The 22,128-nt window shown below is 33.1% G+C and overlaps 1 protein-coding gene across 4 annotated transcripts; it reads left to right on the forward strand.

Moving 5' to 3' along the window:
• Window positions 1-409: 409 nt before the first annotated feature.
• On the forward strand, window positions 410-21,883 carry LOC124357122. Of its 4 annotated transcripts, none has more exons than XM_046808594.1 (4): window positions 410-590; window positions 7,012-7,305; window positions 8,540-8,638; window positions 21,418-21,883. In XM_046808594.1, the coding sequence occupies exons 1-4, from the start codon at window positions 510-512 to the stop codon at window positions 21,703-21,705; spliced, it is 762 nt and encodes a 253-aa protein (XP_046664550.1). In that variant the 5' UTR covers window positions 410-509; the 3' UTR covers window positions 21,706-21,883. The 4 variants fall into 4 exon arrangements, with proteins under 4 accessions (XP_046664550.1, XP_046664551.1, XP_046664552.1 ...); XM_046808595.1 differs by having other exon boundaries at window positions 8,546-8,638; XM_046808596.1 differs by lacking the exon at window positions 21,418-21,883 and adding an exon at window positions 11,875-12,400.
• Window positions 21,884-22,128: the final 245 nt, after the last annotated feature.

A 22,128-nucleotide genomic window follows, 5' to 3' on the forward strand; every position in this document is an offset into this window, starting at 1 on the left:
TTGCGGTTTTATGCAGTGTATAACTTTGTCTAAGAATTTATGAAACTACTAAACTAAAGGTTTACAGAAACGCTATGTGGAATTTTACACTAAATAACTCCCGATATTATCAGAAAAGTAGCAATTTCGCAGCAATACTATGACCAACCAAATTTACATCCAACTACGATAAAATATTGTGTTATCAAATTTCAAATATTTAATAAAAGTAATTATTCTGTGTTTATATATGTTTCACTGAACTTTCTGCTCAATTTTATTGGCATTAATTTGGACAATAATTATAGTAATACATTAAGGAAAGTGAGTTTGAAGGAAACGTGTTCGAAGAGAATATAAACTATGACGTTATCAAAGAATATTTATGAATATCATGCGATAGCTGTGTTTACCATGGTATGGCAAACACAGCAGTGGCTACTCCAGTGGCAGTGAGGTCTTGTGCAAGGTGTTGGCTTCAATATTTAATTGTGTCACACTTTTGGGGAACGTGAGCTATTGTGTACTGAATGAAATCCTCAGGATTCTGTAGGATTATGGTGAAAGTGAACTGTATCTGTTTTGTGGTTGCACTGTTCGTTCGAGGAGCCGTATGTATACATCGATAAAAATTATTAAATAATCATCTATAATGATTATTGATAAACGTATTTGTTTTAAAATGTTTTTTTTATTTTAACATATTGGTTTAATTAGTAGTTGTTAAACTGAAATTACAAACATATTCTGGCAGTATGTATTTAGCTTGTTTTATACTCCAGAGTTTAAAAACTCGAATCATTTAAATATAAAAATAGCAACAAATTTAATTTAATTTAAATTTAAAACAAGTTTAAACATATCAGTATAGTTTTTTAATATATTATTTTATTTAGTAAAATTATTAAAACTTGTACGTACTAAAATTTAACTACCACCATACAGAAACTTTAAAGTATAAATCATTAATTAAGGCATTTATCCCCTAGAGAAAAATAATGAACAAATACACATGGTGACTAGATCTGTTAATGTGTTAACAATTTACTAGGTCATGGTCATAGTTGCACAACCACTACCCTTAAGCCACAAGTGACATTGAAACATAAGGAAAAGATAAACGTTTTTTCTTAAATCGTGCAAATTTTCAAAGTACTGACTGTACATATTTGCTATTTATAACCAATAATAAAAAAATAATGTCTAGGATATCAATTGTCAAGAGATTAGTTATCCAAATATATTAAAACTTTTATTGTTTTATATCAAATCAAGCCTACTTCCAAAACGTATTAAATATACGAAAAATATCATCTCACTACGTTTAATGTGAATCGGTTATAAATAAATATGGTTCAGTTGATAAGCCGTAGTTGACATTTCGTAAGTCATCCTAATGGCCCAAATATTCAAAAAATATTTTTTTTATTGTGTCTAAAATGCTTAGCATTTTTTTCCGTCTATCTACATCTTTCATTTAATTAAAAGTTAATTAATGTGATTTGAATCAAAATTTTCTACTTTGGGGTAAATGTACGTCTTATTTTTGAGGGAAATTTAAACATTTAAGTATTTAAAAAACTTGTAACATCATTTCAATAATATTACAATTTGCTAATGGCCTTTTTCAAACAAAAAAGCTGAAATGGCATGAAAACGACTGAGAAAAATTAACTTTGATCATTTAAATAAGGGTAAATCTCATCTATAAAAATACTTAGGTAAGATTGAACAAAGTTTTATTTATCCCGTTACTTGTCATCATGATCAACACTTTTAAGATCTTTTTTTCTTATATGTAACTTTGCTATTTATTATGCATATAACTCTTTAAAAATGTTACGAGTACATTTATAATTTCTAAATATCTCTCTTTTATACCCGTTATCATGTTTGTATTTTTTGCCAATTTAAGCTTCGGCCAGATCTGCAAAATGCGTCTTTTTAAGGTTCCAGACATTTTTATTTAAAACTTGTGTGTTTTTTAAAATTTGCAAGAAATATTTTTATACAGTTTTTTGGCCAAAAGAAAGAGGTACGCTGATAATAGATGACCGTGTAGGTAACGAACAAAAAAATTTAATTATAACATTAGTGTCCCAAGCTCGTTTGTATATTTTCATAAAACCGTTAATAAATACGGCTTTGCATATTTTTACGTAAAAATATAATTGCTGCGGTTTTGTGCTGATTTTACAGAGATGTCCACAAACCGTCTCCTACACACAGTCTTCGGGGAATATATTCCCATCCATTATCATAGGGTTAATACATTGCTTCCCAAAGTGTGTGCCGCGGAGCCCTGGGGAGCCCCGAAATTTCGCCATGAGCGTCCCGCCGCGGTTGTGCTACAGTGATTAAGAAAATATCATAAAGTGTGAAAGAAAATTAAATAATATATTCATTACTGCCTTTACGCTAGACTAGATTTATAATGTCGTATCGAATTATTTAATTATCATTAAAATACCTACAGCTCCATAAATTAATGAAATTGCCTTTATATTCAAACAATAGTGCGTGCTGCATCATCATATAAACACATAATAGAGGTTAAGTGGAAGAGAGGACTTTTTAGTCCTAACTTTTCTTCTCTAAATATTGACCTTTTTCATCTTATTTCATGAATAGCTTTCTGGTGGGAGACTCGTATGCTCACCACCATTTCTTGGAACGTGTTTCCTAGATGCTACACATGACTCCAACCAGACAATAAGTGGCAGAATGGATAGTGGCAGTTCAACGGCGAGTAGTAAATGGCAGCTTCAATCTCCGTTCGAGCGAACGCGACCATTTTAATTTGGACCCATTGCACAATTAATAGAGAAGCATTAGCTGCTTAACATCTCATTAAGGAATGCACGATATACTTAAAATTTTTATGGGTGTAATCAATAACATTAAAAACAATCTTTAAAAGTAAGATGTTTTAAACAAATGTGCAAGGACATGGATCTCACCGCTCGTGTTTTATTCTACAGTAGTTCTTGTTGGTCCCTTAGTAACCCCCTTTCTAGGGTGTTTGAGCTCATTCACGATAAATATGCTCACTAGCAGGATAAAAACCATGCCATTTCCAATATATTTATTGATAAGAATTTCTAGCTGAATTGTTTGAAAATTTGAACATACTAAGTAAGTAATTGTAGAAAAGGTGACAAATATCTTAAACCTGTCAGACAAGTGGAAGGTTTAAAAAAGAAACTAGTTGTGGAGGGCTACTATGGCTAAAGGCGAATACACCAGATTTTCCGCCTTGAAGGAGTTTATTGAAGAAAGACCCTTCCAAACTGAGTGTATTTTGCTTACTATCTCCCTACCAACTATGTCAAATCTATTATGTGGGTATCAAATCCATTTAACAAAGAAATACATCAAAGGGTTGCACACAGGGTTATTTTAAAATTTATCTGGCCAAAAATATTTTTATCATATATCAGGCTTGTAATGACGATAAAAAAGAAACGAAAACATTTAAAAAGAAAAAAATATTTGATACAAAAGAAATCAGGTTTACACATAACTTTACCATAGAATTAATTATTTTTACTCAATTTATTTCGGCCTCACTCTTCTCTGCTGGGTTTGGTTGAACTAACAGAAGCATGTATATCGTTTCAGGCAGAAATGAAGACATCTTTATCTTATTTTTAGCCTTTGAGACACTAAGTAAGAGATCTGAGCTCAAGAGAAGTCTGTTGAAAATATACCTATTACAGGATTCTCTAGAAACATTTCTTGCGTAATCCTGTCTGCACGTCTTAAAATGTTTGTTGAATGCCTTCGCTGCTTTTCAAACTATAGTCGAATCGGTAATAATGTATTTCTTATTATATCCAACATGTGGACGTTTACCTTGTGTAGGGATCATTGGCTGCCAAGGGTACAGTTTTATGTATAAACAGGCAGATTCTTCAGCGTATTTTTCTACATTTATCATGTATCCTCTTGATATTGTTTCAAAATTACTTTGAATCGGTGTGTTAACTGGTAGTCTACATCTGTAATGTCTAAGGCTAATTTCGGATCTTCAAAACATCTCTTGCTTGTAGTGCGGTTATTATTATTTCCGAAGTTTTAGGCATATCAACAAATAAGCCACTTTAATTGCGAAACCTCGTATGTATTTTTATCTGCTTCTTCATTTCTTTTTCCTCTTCTGTTTTTCTTTCCACATAATGTTTACGGGAAATGTATACGTTAAATGCAGAATACCTTCCAAAACTCTTATATATCGAATGTAAAATAGAGAGGCCGAAATCAGTAGCCTCTTTTGAAATGTGTTGTTTGTCGTCTAATCGGTTGAAATCTTTGGAAGTTTTCCCATAAATGTAACAACGACTATTAGATGGTGTTGTGGTAGCTGCGTTGCAGATTTTTCAATGTGCTGTTAATTTGCGCATCCACGTTATTCCGCGGCTGATTTACTTAGAACTTGTTATTTAAGGCTATAAAGTCTTTATATAAATTTTTAAAGTGGCTGGATCTACCCTGATTTTTTGGGCTACGCGCAATGGTAGAAGTGTGGGGACAATGGTCTTTTGTTCGTTGGAATGTCCCTAGTCAGTATAAAAACAGGTTTTCTTTGAACTTTGTAGTTATGACTTATGGCCGCGTAGATCATTTAGATACTGCAGCATGAGTTGAAGAGAGTGAATATCTTGTTGAATTCCAAACCGAGAATTCATTAAAGAGTGGATAAAAAACGAATTATTTGCTCGTTTTGATTTTGGTGCCACCCGCAAATTGCCAGAGAAGCGTTGCTTTTGTTGATACCTTTTACTACTTCCTACCTCTGTGAGGCGGGTTTCTCAGCTGTGGCAGTTATCAAATCAGACTACAGACCAAACTTATAAAGTGAAATAGAAGTGAACATGAGCCCAAATTTTGATGTACTGATTAAAGGAAAAATGCTAAAAATGAGAATATATAATAAAAAGTTCTATATTTTTAATGTACTTAAAATTATTTGTTTTTGTTATAAATTTGGACATGACAGTGGTTAAAGTATACCGCAAAGAGTTACGAATAAGTCTGTAAAAATTATTTTTGGAGGCGGGTATTTTACTCTAACATACATAGATTTATGGTAAGATTTTATAGTCACAATAGCAGTTAAAACATCATAGAATTCATTTTACACAAAATGAATAAAAGTATTAACTTGGAATTTGATAAGCTCAATCAATAAAATGTTAATATTTCGTAAATAAAAAAGTTTAAACTAACAAGGGTCTTTAAAACAATTTCCCTTAAGTATTTTTACATGTTAAACGTAAAATATATGTACTAACCTGTAATAATAGCAAATGTATCTTTAAAAGTCCTGAGTGAAAATTTATCTAACTTTAGACAACTGCGATATATGTCATTTGATGTTTGAATTGCTTATAACAGCTAAAATATATAGATTTAGAATGTAAACGTCAAAATAATTTTTTTTTTTAGAATGCACAAAGCAACTTTTATTTATGTTGTATTGAAAATTTTTTAACTGCAATTTCTTAAGTAATATAAAACAAATTTTACTTTCTCTCGTAATAGTGTGTTACTGATTTTTTTATTACTGAACTATGGCAAATGTCCGAAAAAATCTTATTTCCTTCACAATCGTTCCATCGTCAAAAACAAATTTAAAACAAAAACTGTATCTGTAGTTGAATTACTTTCCTACCTACAATTTCTTTTTGTGTGGTGATATTGCATAGAAAATATAAATGAATTGCTCAAATTGCAATTATGCGTTTTATTGGGTACAAATTGGGTCGAAATACTGATATAATAGTGAATATTAATAGGCTGAACTGAATAAATTAATGTACGTTAAGTATTCTTAAAAGTAAAATTTCTTTGTAAAATGAACTTGTGATTTTTAAGAAGTAATTAGTGCAAAGTAGTTAGTCAACTTTTAATGATCTTCATTTCCAGAATGTAAATACGTTTAAAATACGTTTTTTAACATAATGTTTGAAAATATATATCGTTCTTCTCACTTTTTTGAACTGCCGAAGGATGTGCCTGTGGCTTGATTACGCTACTGTACACAGCAGTTGGATTAGAGGTCCGATTAAAGGCCTGTTCACACAGGCATCTGCGACATATACATATATGTGTGTGTGTGTGTGTGTGTGTGTGTGTGTGTGTGTGTGTGTGTGTGTGTGTGTGTGTGTGTGTGTGTGTGTGTGTGTGTGTGTCGGTTCATATTTCATATAGTGGCTGTTTAATTTCTCCGCGCATTTCTTCTCGATGAATAATTGTAGGGTTTAAACCTCTTTATTTTAACAATGAAGAGCAGCCTTCTGAGTAAAGGAGAATTAGTAAGTAAGACACTTAACAGATAATGGTTTTCAGCTCTGGAAATTCCAGTATTTCAATGCTCCAGCAGCCTGAATAGACTTTGCTTCTAATAAATTTCAGATCGCTATTAAGTTGCGATCGTCCGCATCAACCACCTATCAAGAAGAATCTGCACTACAGGAAAAAAATTCACTTAAATATGCCTGCCTTACACAGTTGCCATGTGTGAAAAGCATTTGCATAGTTATCACAAAGTTACTGCCGATGTATAAGGGCCACAATAAATTCTTGATAGACCAGTACCCAAGAGCCGATTTGCATTGTATTAACACACAATCTGGTTTTTTCTTGAAATCAAGAAAGGAGAAATATTTATCATCAACCACGTCCATAATCCATAAACCTCTCTCACGTAAAATACTGGGATACATGTTTTACATGTGGTGGTTAATTGGTGAAGCGCACACTGATGTATTTTTAATTTATTTATTTATTTAAATATTTACACTGTATCATATGCAAAGTTATGTAAAAGAAAAAAATATTAAAAACCATTGTGAATCACAATTTTTGTATAGCTAAACTGTTTTTATGTTAATATTAAGTTTAGGTAATTTGGATGTAGTACTGTTTGAGATTACTTGGAAATATTTTGATTTGATATGCGTAAGATAGTGTATAAATAATCCATATCACTTATCCAAGTTGCTTCAGCTACATACGGTAATGTTGAAGGTCTCGAGAGCTCAGGACACCACAGAATTCCCCACTTACGTATCCGCTAATTATCTCGAAACCGGCTCAGCAAGAGACTACCCTTATGCTACAACCAACGACTACAGAACAATGTATGGTGGCTCCACGAAACCGTACATTGACTACAGATCGCCCTACGATGACTACACAGCATACGACGAAAATTTAGAGCTCGATATCTACGAGGAATACGACGATTATAATGATATAAGTACACCAAAAGTCGCAGTTCAAGAGATTAATCCAGATACTGGTGTAAGCAATGTACCTGAGGTAAATAACAAACGTCATAAAATTTAAATATTTATAGAATTATTTATTTATTGCAAGTGTGTATAATTCTTATTGACCACTATAAAGTACAATTCGTTATTTTTGATAAAATAACTATATTGCTGGGTGGTCGTCGCATTTATTAATTAATACACTCTTATATGTTATAAAACAGCTTTTTCTCATACCGAGTACGCAGTGCCATATTTAATAAAACATTTTTAGTAGATCATTGCCATAATGTTTGAAACGCAAGGATGGTTAAAATCTGTAGTTTTTCATATAAACAGTTTTAAATATTAAAATATCCTTTGGAGATATGTAATAACTCACATGCGAACCTTTTAATGGGTTTCAAAATTACTTTGTTCCTAGCCAAAATAGAGATTAGTAGTTGATGTTAAAACGTTAAACAGAATAATAACTCATTTGATTCCTAAAATCAACATTTTTATGACTAAACCACTTAGTAAAATGAATAAATCTAATTTCTGGCTGCTTTGTTCGAAATTAGTACCGTTTCTACACAGGAACATTCTAATCTCAATCAGATGCTAATCTGAATAGAATCATTTAGATAGAACCTGTAGTTGCTAATGCTATCCTTCTTTTTACCAAGATCTTAAGTAATGTATCATGCGATGGTTTTTTTTTGTTTTTGTTCACTCAGACAAGAAGCTGAGGAAACAATTTTTCTACTTGGTCTTAAAGTATGATATTTTCACTGATTCCAGACTGAACTTTATATTCAGGATGAGTAAGATAAAGGGATAGGGGCCTACTACTGGTCAGATCCCCTGTTACATTATCCACGAGGAGCGATAGTGGACAAAACAACTCAGCCATATCTCCTTAAATAAAGGAAAATCTAGCTCTATCCCAGCCTTTTCCAGTCAAAACAGATAGGAGATGGCGCTGCCTCATGTTTAGTTGGCAAAATCCTTTAACACTAAGAGCTCTCCAACAATCATCCTCCAGAAAATAGACCATTCCATTAACCATACATCTTCATATCTCGACATTTGCAGTTAGCAATATGCTGCTCCTGGATAAATCAGTTTTTCTTGTTCTCAGTGTAGGTTCTACATAAACCAGTCATATGTGAATCCACCTGTGATAATATAAATGAGTTATTATTAAAAGGCGTTTGTTTACTATAAACCCCTTTCCCAGGAGGGAAAGATTTTAAGACCTTCAGTAATACTAACACGTACTGACTAATCTTATTTGATAGTTGCAGATGCCTTGGGTGTATATAATCGTACCTGTCGTTCAAATCGATGTTTACTACGTAGATGACGAGAAAAAATCCCCCGAAGATATGGAAATACAAGTAAGACCTTAGCAATATATGAAGTATTTTTGTTACATATTAAAAAATAAATTTTGAATAATATGGTAAAGTATAAAAATAATATAACAGTATTTATTTGTTCTCTAATATATACGAAAATCTAATTTAAAGGCTCCATAATTATAATAAACCAGTAAATCTGCATGTCTTCATTACTATAATTGTTTTATAATAGTTATAAAAACTACTGGCTAAAAAAATTAAATTACTGCTTACTTAGAAACATGGTTTATTTGTTTGTAACGCTATTTAATCATGGGATTAAAATAATTGTTTTTCTATTTAAAGCAGCGTTTTAAGAAACAATTATGGAACAAATGATTTAACAGTTAATTTCTTTGTTTTCGAAGTTGCAGTTATTTATGACAAAGAGAAATCCAGGCAAAGGTATAGTATATAAATAGAGTATAGTATATAACGTCCACGTATGCCACGGAAACTGGGTAAGTTTCAAAATCCAGAAATTTGGGTAAGTTTTACATCCTATATACAAAATTCAGAAGCCAAAAATTCACAAATGCAAGAACGGCTTTTCAGGAAAAGAATAAGAACTTTGGAAGGTGAAGAAATGGCCACCAGATATGCATGGGCTATTTAGATTCAAGTTATCCATCCTGTGTTTTGTAGTAGTAAATGTAGCTTGAATTGAACTGAAAATGGGCAAAAATATTATTAGCAGCCTTCTCATAATTATTACCTCTCATATTTAAATTTGTTCTCTTAAGTCAAGCATCCATCTATTTTCTTTTGATTTGACTTCGGTTCAGAAGGTAAGAATCACCAAATTTTCAGTGGAGGTACAGGTTAGTTTACACTACATACACTATACATTAACAAAAATCACCAACAAACACATGGAAAAATGTCCAAAAGGCAGCGAATGTACTGGTTATTAGAATGATTCAGTATTGCATAACGTATACAAAAGAAGCATGTATCACGAACACTTTATATTCATCATCTAAGACCTTGAGCAATGTCACCAATAATATTTGTATCTGGTTTAACTGGACCTCTTAGAATCTTCGTTTTCTAACTTACATCCAGTATATGGCATCTGTTAGATTTTTGGATCTCATTCATTTAATGGAATTAAACTAAGTCACAGTAAAAGATACAAAGTTTTAACGTTCTGGCCTGCTTAACAGTATAAATTATCTTGTTCAAAGTATTCTTCGTTAAAGAAATAATTCCTCCATTAACTGTTGTTGAAGGAGTCGTTTCAGTTGATCCACTTTGAATATTTTCAGATTCTGTGGAAGTGAGTATGTTATTTGGTGTGGTGTGCTGGAAGGTGGCGCTCTACAGCTCTACTTGCACATTGTAGGATTGGATACTTTCCTCACTTGAGCGCTCTATTTGGTCTGTGTAGATATCTACTGTGTAAATGTAAAGGCCAGTGACATTCTTATAATACGTTATTTACTCGTAAAGGCTACTCTCCAACTTCCTGTTTTAGTGAGATTGGTCAGTTTCCTAAAAGCCATTTTCTGGAGAATCAGTATCCTATTGAGTTTCTACTGTGATTTCCTCCAGTTACAGTCAGGAAATATCTTTTTTCGATTATACCAGGGTACGATATAGAACTTTTTCAGTTTCTTTACCAACTAACTATCCACTTTCACACAGAAACAATTCCAGTTCTAAGTATTTTGCTTAGAGGAGTTTTTCATTGGCATCTATTTTCATACCGAATTATTTGATTTTAATTTTGTTGGTTTACTTCTAGGATTTGGGAGATCCCTGAAATCTGATTATTTCTCCTACTGAAATTAAGTAGATTGGTTACTAATTGATTCATTGATAGACCGTTTTTGAGGTAGTAATGGAAAGCTGTTACAGTTCAACTACTGATTCCTAAGTTTAGTCTCTGACCCATGTTATTTAGACGAAGAGATTTTGTGTCATCTGCGTGCATAATGGAGAGAAATTTACTGTTGTTAATGGAGTAATTAAAATTATTGCTGAACAACAAAGAAAGAATCTAGATCTGCGCCTTGGGGCACTTATCTAGTCAATGGCTGGGGATGGAATCAAAAAATGTATGCTGTCTTATTTTCAATTCTATGGATTTATGCAATCTAGCTGTGATAATTAGCCACTCGGTTCTTCGATTTAGCTTGAAAACCCAGAATTATAAGCATCTTCAATATCAAATCATATCCCAAGCGACCAAACTATTTACCCAAAAGGATAGTTGAGACAAATATTGTATTTTCCAGTTGGTCTCTAACATATTTTACAAAGCTTGGTATTTCAATCATGGAGGGTGGATCTTCACTTCAGGTATCCATGTTGATTTTTATAGCATTGTTTACTCTTTTTATCGTTTTACCATCATTCTTACTGTGATTTTCTCAATAATGTTGGAGAAATAGAGATCTACGAATTTGGTCTGCAATTTATCAGTCTAGATTTAAATCCCTTCTTCTGTATGGGTAAACTTTTGAGAGTTTCAGTTTCCAATGAGATTTTCCAAGATGTAAGGATATTGATTATTGTGATAAATGGAGCTACTAATTGGTTTCTATAATGCTTAACTGCTTTTGATGGGACTTCGTCAATACCATATGCAAGTTTAGGTTTTTATTACTATATTAAAGAGAGTACGTCATCTTCTGCGGTAAATTAAAAAATGAGTTTCGGGTTGTGCTTGACGTTTATAATAGATTGATGAGTACAGTATTAATTTATGGAGCGTTTAGAATTATATCTGCAAAGAGTAATATCTACAACCTGTTAGAAGTAGCTCAATCTTGATCTCTTAATTCTTCCAGAACTGTAGGACTACCCTGTCTTTTTTATGCTTAGGAAATCAATTCTAGAAACTACCATTTGGAAAATTCCTTTCTCTATATTTTTTTTCTATAACAATGATACGTTCTTCGAGTCTTAATCTCTAAGAGATCTCGGCCATTGAGAAACCCCTTACTCTGATTTCCTGACGTCTAGAAGCTTCTGGAATCTAAAATCATTCAGCCTCTAGAAGTTTGTGGTCTTTAACTTAACATCATTTCAAAAGACTTTTGACCTTCAGAATCTCCCACAAACAATGGCACCTTACGGACTCTGGGTTCCCCCATTCTTAATTATATTACCCAGATTTTCAGTATAATTAGGGGGGTTTAGAGTTCATGATTGGCTACTTTTAAATCAGTTTCTGCATTTTTATATTGCAGAAACTAACTATCAATCCGGTGAAAACCTTTTTTCAGCAACCAGTCCAAACAATTTACGTCGAGCTGGACAACTTTGACGTGGCACAACTAGACTTAGCAGACTGTGTTATATCAGACATTCACTACCCGAACTTTGCCGACTACGTCTATGGCACCGACTACCCCGGTGGTTATTACCCCAACGCCAACATATATCACACAGCCGACGACCTGGACGTCTGGCCGATATTGGACTACCCCGGCATCGACCATGATATTTTATTCTACCGGTAGGATTGACCGAGTTGGATATTTGAGCTTCTTCCCGAAGAAATAAATCATGTTGTGTAAAATACAGTAGACTACATAATAGAAACATATTTTTAAATTTAAAACTAAATTTTTATAACTTCTTTCACTATGGAACTGTTTCATTTCACTGATTGATGAAAAAACTTAGAGGGAGTAAGATAGTTTGTAAAATCCTATACCAAAGATAATGTAAGGTAGATTCAATCGTGTGGAATACGTCTTTTTCCAATGTTTAGTTTGTACTATTATTAATAAATTGTACTTTACTACACTTTGCTGTTTTGTTGCGACTGATTAGAATCCACTAATCACCTGATATTGCTGTATGTTAGGACATGCAGTTAGAAACAACAGGTACTGTATTTTGCGCTGCTTTCGTAGTGAGAGGACTTTTAAAATACCTAATACTACTAAGTTTCTATAGAGAATTCGGTGGATGAAATTATAAATTTTCCCAGTCAATATCATTTTTACTTGTTCGAAGAGAGATATTTATTGTTCAGTATTTAGGCCGAACGAAATTCGTTAAATTTGATTGTCTCCGTCTAGGTTTCTTTATAATGCTCGAGTACCTATAGACGGAGTTCATACTTTAATTTGCAGTTATTTTTTTTTCGTTCCTGTAGACACATTAAATACAGCGTCATATTCAGAGGAGGGCCTTCCAAAACATTCTGAGAAGGGCCTTTAAATCTTTAACAAGGTTTAATATTCTTATTGTATTGTTAGATTATATCAAATTATATTTAATACATTTTTAGTTGATAGGAGTTAAATAAAAGAATGTATAATGATCTGGGAGTGGCAAATTTAAAATAATTACTTTAAAGCCATTCTAAGGCTGAATAAAGGCCAACTGTCTGGCTCATCGGCTCCACAGATAACCTCAATAGTGGAATCGTAATTCTTAGAAGCTATATAATAGTTGCAGTAATTTAGACCCGCACTTAGTTATTTCACTAGAACCCTCTTTTTAGCATAAGCAAGTTGTATGTTTGAAATCTGTTCAATTAAAGTTATTCATCAATAAATCATTATTTATCGCCTACTCAATTGATATACCTTTTATATGTGGAGGATTGCAATTTTCATTAGAACTAGAGTCCGATTCGGAAATATTCCCAACTAGACTACTTCTTATAGAGCACTGTATCAAGTAGTTGGCACATTATACCTGTATTACAATTTTAGATGAAGATTTTGTTGCGGTCAGTATGTAGTTGTTATCCATATTGTTATCCATTTCTCAAAGTTTTGGTTTATAATTTTTGATACAGGCTTTATCACAAACATTATAGAAAATGACGAAGTCGCTATAAACTTCCCTCCCTCACCCACAAAAAAAGGATTCAAAAGTTTTCCTGCTCCTCCCTCCTCAAACTCAATTCCTGGATACGACACTGTACACATACAAACCGCCACACATTAACCCCTTCTACGGCAATAATCTCTTAGTATCATTTATCTTCCCTGTAAATTAATTAATTATTACACCTTGTACTAATGTGTGTTGATACCTTTGATATAATATTGTAAGTAATGTGTATTTTAAAATATGCATACAATTTTACACTACTCCTATGCACACAACAACAAGGTTCACATTTTATGTACACTGCAACGAATTTTCAATGTATACACACATTACGTACACTACAACAATTTTTAAAATTTATTACTTTAAAAATGGTGTAGAAAATACCAGTTTTAGTAAGAAAGTTTTAAGTGGAGCATTTTCAGGGAAATCCTTTTGCTCCACAATACCAAAAAAGAATTGGGCCATACAAAAACCTGTTCTTGCATGCACACAGTGGGTAACATGTAATGAAACGTACAGTGTGAGGAAATTTACCAACGTTTGTTCATGGGTAACTTAATGAAGTAATACACCCACTACAGTGCTGAGTAATATGTGTGGATTACTATAGTGTATTCATCAAATGATGAGAGTGATGCGCCACCCACCATGGCCGTGACGTAGAGATACGCCGGTTCACATGTCTACAGCAGCGTCAGGTCACCACTGCGGCTGTCACATTTTTAGTAATAGTATACCTTTATAGAGCTTCATGATTTTCTAGCTGTCAACAACTTGGCCAAATACAGTTTTAGCCTCTGGAGACGAGATCTCCATTTTAATACAACTTGAAACACAATCAAACACATTATTAATACTAGAACATAATCCACAACAATACAATAACATACAAAGTGTAACAGAAACACTAATATACTATGATTTTTCAAACACGTGCTTTGTACGAACGGCAAGCCGTAAGTGGATTTGCTTCTTAACTCGGTCTTCTAGCAATTCGCACAGCCATGTCGTGATTTCTAGAATTCCCTTCCCACGTGATATATCAATATTTCAGAATCCTTAACTAAATTTTATGTGATATCTTTTAAATATTTAACAGAATACGCAAAGCTCGGCTACAAAATAATATTTCATAATTTGTGGAACTTGTTATTTGCTTGTTAATTAAAATTAGTTTTTAAACTAACTTGTTAATAAAGCATTTCATTAAACAAAGATGTCCTAGTGGCTTCTAATAACTTCTCCTCTCCTCAACTTAATATAACGGTAGTACAATATACGTTTGGTTACAATTTGTAATAATTGTCTAACTAAATGTTACTTCTGATTTTTTTTAATAATTTATTTCTGGATTATTTTTTAGTTATTTCTTAATTATTTCTTTAAATTATAAACGGACAAAACAAAAAATTACTACAAAGCTACTACAATCTTACGCAATTTATAGCATATATTATAAAAGGGTACACGGCAACATTTTTTAAATTAAATTACATCAAAAACTGGGGTATCTACAAATATTCAAAAGTGTGACACAATACGCAAATCAATAATACTATTTAGTAAATTACTCACTCGGTGATGTTTAGCACGATTAAGATATCAGTCAGAAAATAAACATGGGTAAGCAAAATACACACTCAGACACTGTCTCGCTATGCCTTTCAACACCTAGCGAATTTTAACAGGAAACCAAGCTACAAGAAACAACAACAACGATGTAAACAGTTGAGCGCTCTCTCTATCTTACCCCCCAGGCACCACGACCTTAAGGCGGCCAGGATTACGCAGGGAACCACTAAAAATGAATTAATTTGCATATTGCCCTATAGAACCTAATTTTCGTGGGTAATTTCAATAACACACAAACAACTACGCTCCTCAATTACATTAACTTTACACATATTTAGCGTACATCACTGCACGCACAATACTGCAATGTACCTTGGAAATCTTAAACACAGACACACGTGTAAATCTTACAAACTTATCTAAAGACATCATTGTCCGGAGTACATGAAGTCCGGGTCCTGCTTGTCCACGAAGTCCAGAAGTCAAAAATAGTTTGGTGATGTCCAATCAGACCCCCACGGTAGAGTCAAAAGGTGGACAGTGGACAGTTGTAGGGCCAGTTGTACAGAGCTCGTCACAGTTGTAGGGCCGGTTGTTGATAAACCGCCTGTGGATGGGGCGACCTTCATACTTCCTCAGCCAACGCAGGGGTCTCCACTGATATTCACTGCATACATATGTTCTGTCCACATGCAAGGCTTTATATACAACGGAATAAAGGTCTTTTAAAATTCGAAATACCCTTCTGTTTTTTAAGTTGAGGAGGAATCTTGTGGCACATACTGTGACTGCATTATGTGTATGTTCGCAAACATAACCTATTTATTGTTATAAAAATACATACAAATTATTTTTGGCGGTTAAATCTGTTGACGAAAAATGCACACACACAAGAAAATAATTATCAATCTTATTTAACTATTCTCATTAATTAGTTACATGGACTTACTACATCATCTCTTTGTTGCTTCTGATTACCAAGGATTTTTTTGTCATTTTTCCTTATAATTCTTTAATTCTTCCTTAGTTTCATTTCTGTATTATAATATCTTATAAATGTGTGCTAAAATAGTTAACGTGCATACATGCGTACATACTATTAGCACACTTTCACAGTCCATTCAATCACTTTTAAGATTAATTTTATAAATGTTCATATTTATAATAATATTATTTTAGACACTCAAACATTTTACATTATCCCTTTTTAAGTATTTCATTATTTTTAATAACTTTAAAAAATGTTATCTGTGGACATCTGAAACAATAAGCACACTTAACCAAACATTATATTCATTCAGCATTTTTTCTTAACATCCTCTTCACACCTTACTTATTGCTTTTCATTTTTTTTATTTAAGCCGACTGACATGAACTTTCCTTACTATATGGAGATTGTTCATATTTTGTGCAATAAAATTGACTTCAAATAATTTATTAATTAACTCGTATGGACCAGAATATAACAATTCCAGCTTACGTGATACCTCTTGACTGTATTGCTTAGATGATACCACATTTCTACCTACAAAAGGATGTCTTACTTTTAATTTTTGTACAACTTACGATTTTGATTTGCTTTGATAAACTTTTCCAAATTTTCACTTCTAATTTAAAACTACTTTTATCACTGTAATTTACAGCAAGTCATTTAAATTACATGCTTTACTCAAACTGGAATAATTTTATATTCATTAACATTAGTTGAAAAGAGCAATTTTTTGTTAACTCTGTCACGCTATTGTTTATAGAACTTTGTATAATTCTTAGTTGCGTATTCTATCTGTCTGATTGTCTTAGAAATAATTTCTTAGCATTTGTATCCCTGCACGCAACTGACACTCAGACTTACTGGCTCGGGGAACATAAGGTGTATATAAAACGGTCAAAACCGGGAACGGGAGTTGATCAAATTCTCTTAACTCATTGTCACCTTCCTTGTTGTCGAATACAGGTGACAGGCAATCGGCAATTGTATTGTCTGTAAGGACAATTAAACGTAAATAAAACTTTATAAATTAACGTTATATTTATAAAAAAAACCTTAATAAAACGTCATTGTAAATGTCATACGTTTAATATTAAATGGTAGGCAATGAATAGTTGCTAATCGCTTTGTAATTAATAATTCCTCTCCAAATAATTCCTGAATTTATTTATAGCCCAGGAGGCTACTAGACTCTTCTTTATATACAATTAAATTATGACGATCACTATCGATAAACTTTTTTGAAAAGTATGCAACTGGCCAGTTCTAACCCCCTACTTCCTGTATTAGGCACGCTTCTGAGGCCTTCTCCAATGTGTCTGCAAAAAACGCCAACGGTTTTAGTATAGCGATAGGTGAAAGGTAACTAGTTATTATAAAACTGTTACAAAATCTGTCATATTACTGACTTTATGTTGGAAATAGTGGCATAATACAGAGTATGCATTAACATTTTATACTGCCTACTTAACCTAGTTTCTTGTTGTCCTTAAGAAACAGAGAGCGCATTGTAAACAAACATGGCTGAGATATTATTTGTTTATAAGCGAACTCATATTGCTTAGCGTTATCAAGCGTGGAAATCGATTATTTTAGTGCAAAGATTATGGCATAGAGAGAAGGGATTAAATGCTTCGAAAGGTCCAAAGACAATTAAGAACTGTAATGCAAAGCTGGTAACCACAGGTTCTGTGAAAGACAAAAAGAAGTGGGCCCATGCACATCAGGATCGGAGGGAAATGTGGTGACAGTTCAGGAAATGTTTAATCGTATCCCAAAAAATCACCGCATCAGGCAGCTCATGGAATTTTACTAAAAAGCAGTACATATTTTGTTGTATAAGGAACTATATTTTCTGCCATGAAAACCTCATTGTGTTCAAAAAATGAAATTTTAATACTGTGACCAAAGAATTTTTCAATCGCCATAACTAACATTACTGGGCGCCACGTGATACCGACCCCGAGTGACGGTTGTAAAGTAGCAAACTTGACCTAAAGTGACAGTGTTGTGTGGAATGGCTGCCACAAATCTATTGGTTCATATCTTCTGCGTGACACCATGAATGCTGATCACGCTCCCTTCAGATGCTTCGAGACTATGTGTGGCCTAAAATATCACAACAGGAAAACATTGATGATCTCATTTTTATGCAAGATGGTACACCACACCACTTTGTAATAATTTTTGGACCAAACAGTGCCCAGGCGTTGGCTGGGACAGCGTGGACGACACGAATGGCTTGCTAGAAGTCCAGATCTTACATCCTGTGTAATTTTTGTGGGGCTACTGCAAGGACGAGATATAAAAGTCCAAACCTCGTACATTGGAGGAATTCTAAAGGTTATCACCAACATCCCAATTGACTTCTTTCAAAATATTTTAAATTGTATGCATGGCCATATGAGGGAGTTAATTAAAAATACCGGTGCCTACGTTGAAATTTAGCTTATTCCTGTTTTCTCATGTAGCGAAATACATGTACTTGGTTTCTTAAAAAATAAGAATCATTAATAAATAATTTATAACAATTTTATAATACCTAACTACTTTTCATCCACCCAATAGTTCGATATTGTTATTACTGGATGTGACACTTGCTTTTAATTTGTAAAAACTATTTTGACATACTTCAGTCCACTCAAATGTACGGCATTTCTTTAGAAAATAATTTAAGCATACCACTGTTTTAGCATAGTCTAGGATGGGCTTTAAGAATTAACTTACTGCCCAGATGGATTGACCCACTCCCTAGGCGTTCTATCTCTTATGGCTGCAGTTCACTCCGGGTCTATTTTTATTTCGTTTTGACCTATTGAATATCCCAGGAATTTAATTTATATGCAAGTATAACTCACTTTTTCTGTATTCACGGTTAGTCCAATTTTTGAAAACCACTGGACTATCTTTCTTATATAGTTGAAGTCGTCCAATGATTTACTATAAATAGTGATGCCATCCACAAAATCATAATACATTTGTACTTAAGGCCTTCTAGAACCTTGTTTTAAAATGAACTTACCACTCTAGAGACTAAATGCATTTCTTATTGAACTGTTTTGAGTTCGTGACTGTCAAGTAATGTTACAAAACCAGTAAGGTACCTGCTATTCTCGCTTATCTTTTTTTATTAATTGCATAAATCTAGGACAGTGTTATGATTATTAAATATGAACAACTCTCTTGTAAGTAGTGGTAGGTTTCTTGCACATCTTCTATTGGATGTTAAACTCGTTTCAGTTTAGTATTTAATTTAGAATTATTTCCATTCTTGATTTATTGGCTCCTGGTTTTTCAACCAAAAATGAAGGGTTTGCATAGTTTGACTCTCTGGGTTTGATTACGTACTCTACCAAAAACTGATGGATAATCTTTCTCAGCTCCGCTAACTTTGGTGGTGAGAGTGGATATGGTTTTTGTCTTATCGGTTCTGAATCACTCCCCTCTAAATGTATCTCGTAAACCATTCTTACTGGTGAAAACCTTAGGCAATACTTTTAACATTTTATTTTTAATTTCATTGAGTGGCCTCGTTACATCCTATTTTGTTATTTTCATTCATGTTCTTACTTATTATTGTAGTGTTTAGAAATAGCTCGATTTTCTAACTAGGCTTAATGTTAAAGTGACAGCTATCAATCATTAAATCTAACTCAAGTTCAGTGCTCTTCATAAAGTCAGTATCTAGCTTTCCAAGCTAAGTTCTTAGCAATAATAATTTTTGCTTTCAATGAAAATTCATTGTGTTTAGTGTTCCTAGTGCACTCACCAATTACTTTATAAAGTCCGAGTTATCAGCACTTAAGCACTTGGTATGGTTAACTTCTGTTTCTTATCTTATCACTAACTAAATTGCTTTCTTTCAATTTGTCATAAAATTATTCACTAATTAGGGTTAAGCTACTGCCTGAGTATATTAATACCTTTTCATTATAAGATCCTGTTACACCATTTGTACTAAAAGAATGCTTTATTTCAAACAAGAACAATCAAAACCAATAAATAGGTGTCTTTCCTGCTTTTCGAGCTATATTTGAATCTTATAGGTCAAACCATTAATAGGCAGAATGATACAAACTTTCCCAAACATGGCTGATAAAAGTTAGTGCAAATCCAAAATTGCTTTTGATTTTAGCTGTATATTATATTTAAACAATAGATCCATTTTAAGAACTTTGAATATTTGTTAATTAAACTACGAGTATACTAGCATCTCACTTCTAGTATGTTTTGTTGTTCAAAGGTGTTCAAATCAAAAGATTAAGTAAGTGCAATTAGTAAAACCTTGTTTCAAAACCAAGTTACGGAAACATAAACATTACAGAATGGAAATCAAATGTTTTTATATTCAAATAGTAAGCATGTTTGGTAAAGTGTTTCTTTCATTCTTGATAAAAAACAAAAACAACCCTCAGTATCCCCTGCTTGAAAATTTATAAATGTAGGATTGAAGACAGACACAGCATTCCATCTGCAAAAGATCGGCTTACTCTTTCTTGATTCGTTGGGAGAATGGTTCCTAGATCAGGAATATACTTCCCTGAAGCCGAGATAGTTTTATCTCATCTCGCAGTTTATACTGGTCACGAAGAAATTCCACATCTCTGACCAATTCTTATATTACACCACCCTGGATCCAATGATAATTATTCTTTCTGAGATACCGAAATATTATTGAACATAGCTAAGTGTAATGTGACAATTAGGAAAACCAATCCGTCAAAATATTACTCACTACATCTCATTGCTCTACACCCGGAAGCTTAAAAACTCCTAGAGTTATCTGAAAACTTTATCAGTATTTCAAATTACTGAGACATTATATTTATACAGCTATATATAGTTATATTTATGAACGTGTTATATTTATGATTTAAGATTTGGAAAAAATGGCCAAAGATATTCGTATTATTAAATTAGTGTTTGGTTTCTTGGAATTTTCGCCCTATATCTTCCCGTATGTAACATCTAACGGCTTATAAGAGCTCTCGGATCGAGAATCTTGTTCTCTTAAAATGTTCACCTATGAGAGTCTAGATCTGTGTGAGCTTCCGTTCTTTTCTGCTTTTTAGAATTTTAGTTTGGAGTTGGGCATTGGGAACCTCCCATCTTAACTTTTCTGGCGTCTCAAAGTTTTTAGAATCCAAGTAGAATCTGGTAGTTTTCGGTCTTTGAGAGCATCCTGAGCACTGGGAATGAGCTCCCGATCTGTGCAAGCTTCTAGCTTTTTACCCTTTGGAGCCTCACAGAGTATGACAAGTTCTGACCCCTGGGACTCCTCATTTTTAAAAACCTTTATAATTATATTCAGTGTATTAGCAGAATTTAAAATAATAAATAGTTCTAAACATGCTTATTATTATTGCAAAATAACCACCGCTTGTAACACGTTTTTCTCATTTGTTTTCAGTTGCCAATCGAAACGTTTTTCTTCGAATTAGGCAACTTCGGAATGGGGCACGTGGACTTGCTAGACTTCGGGCTATCGGAGTTGGACTTCGCACAGGACTCGTTCGATGACTACTTTCAGTATGACGACTACCCTACGATGGGTCATTACCCTAATTCCAACATATACGATACAGCCGATCAGCTGAGTGACTGGGCAACTCTGGATTACCCCGGCATAGACCATGAACCCTATTGGCTCGATTGGATATTTATGATGCCACCCGCAGAAATGAATCCTATTGTGTAATATACAGGAGACTAGATAAATAAACGGATAAAGACAATACAACTATAATTTTAAATACAGTTTTAAAAATATTTGTGATTTTTTGAACTATTTCAATAATTCACTAAATAAGGGATTAGACTAGTTTGTATTATCCTTTATGTAAGTAATTAAAAGATTTAAAATGAAGTATATTCAACCATATAGTAGTTATTTCCATTTTTATTTGATTATTTATTAGTATATCAAATTTTACCGCTTACCTGTGATTTGCTTGTAAGTGAATAGAATCTAATCATATGTTCTGTAGGTGAAGAAAACCTCCATGCACTTAAAATTTCCAATGTTTCGCTCGGCATCCGGAATGATATTATGGATAAGTAGAAAAGTAAGGATGAGGTCTACTAAAATTCCATATAGCTATGGTGGATTTGCTGGGACAGT

Source organism: Homalodisca vitripennis, chromosome 3 (assembly GCF_021130785.1).
Source record: "Homalodisca vitripennis isolate AUS2020 chromosome 3, UT_GWSS_2.1, whole genome shotgun sequence".
In the NCBI taxonomy this organism is placed as follows: Eukaryota; Metazoa; Arthropoda; class Insecta; order Hemiptera; family Cicadellidae; genus Homalodisca; species Homalodisca vitripennis.

Excerpts from the sequence above, each read along its gene's own strand:
- LOC124357122 (XM_046808594.1), top strand. The coding sequence starts at position 510 with ATGAAATCCTCAGGATTCTGTAGGATTATGGTGAAAGTGAACTGTATC. Across the intron at positions 591-7,011 it reads CACTGTTCGTTCGAGGAGCC|GTCTCGAGAGCTCAGGACAC; the intron begins GTATGTATACAT and ends GTAATGTTGAAG. Across the intron at positions 7,306-8,539 it reads GTGTAAGCAATGTACCTGAG|TTGCAGATGCCTTGGGTGTA; the intron begins GTAAATAACAAA and ends CTTATTTGATAG.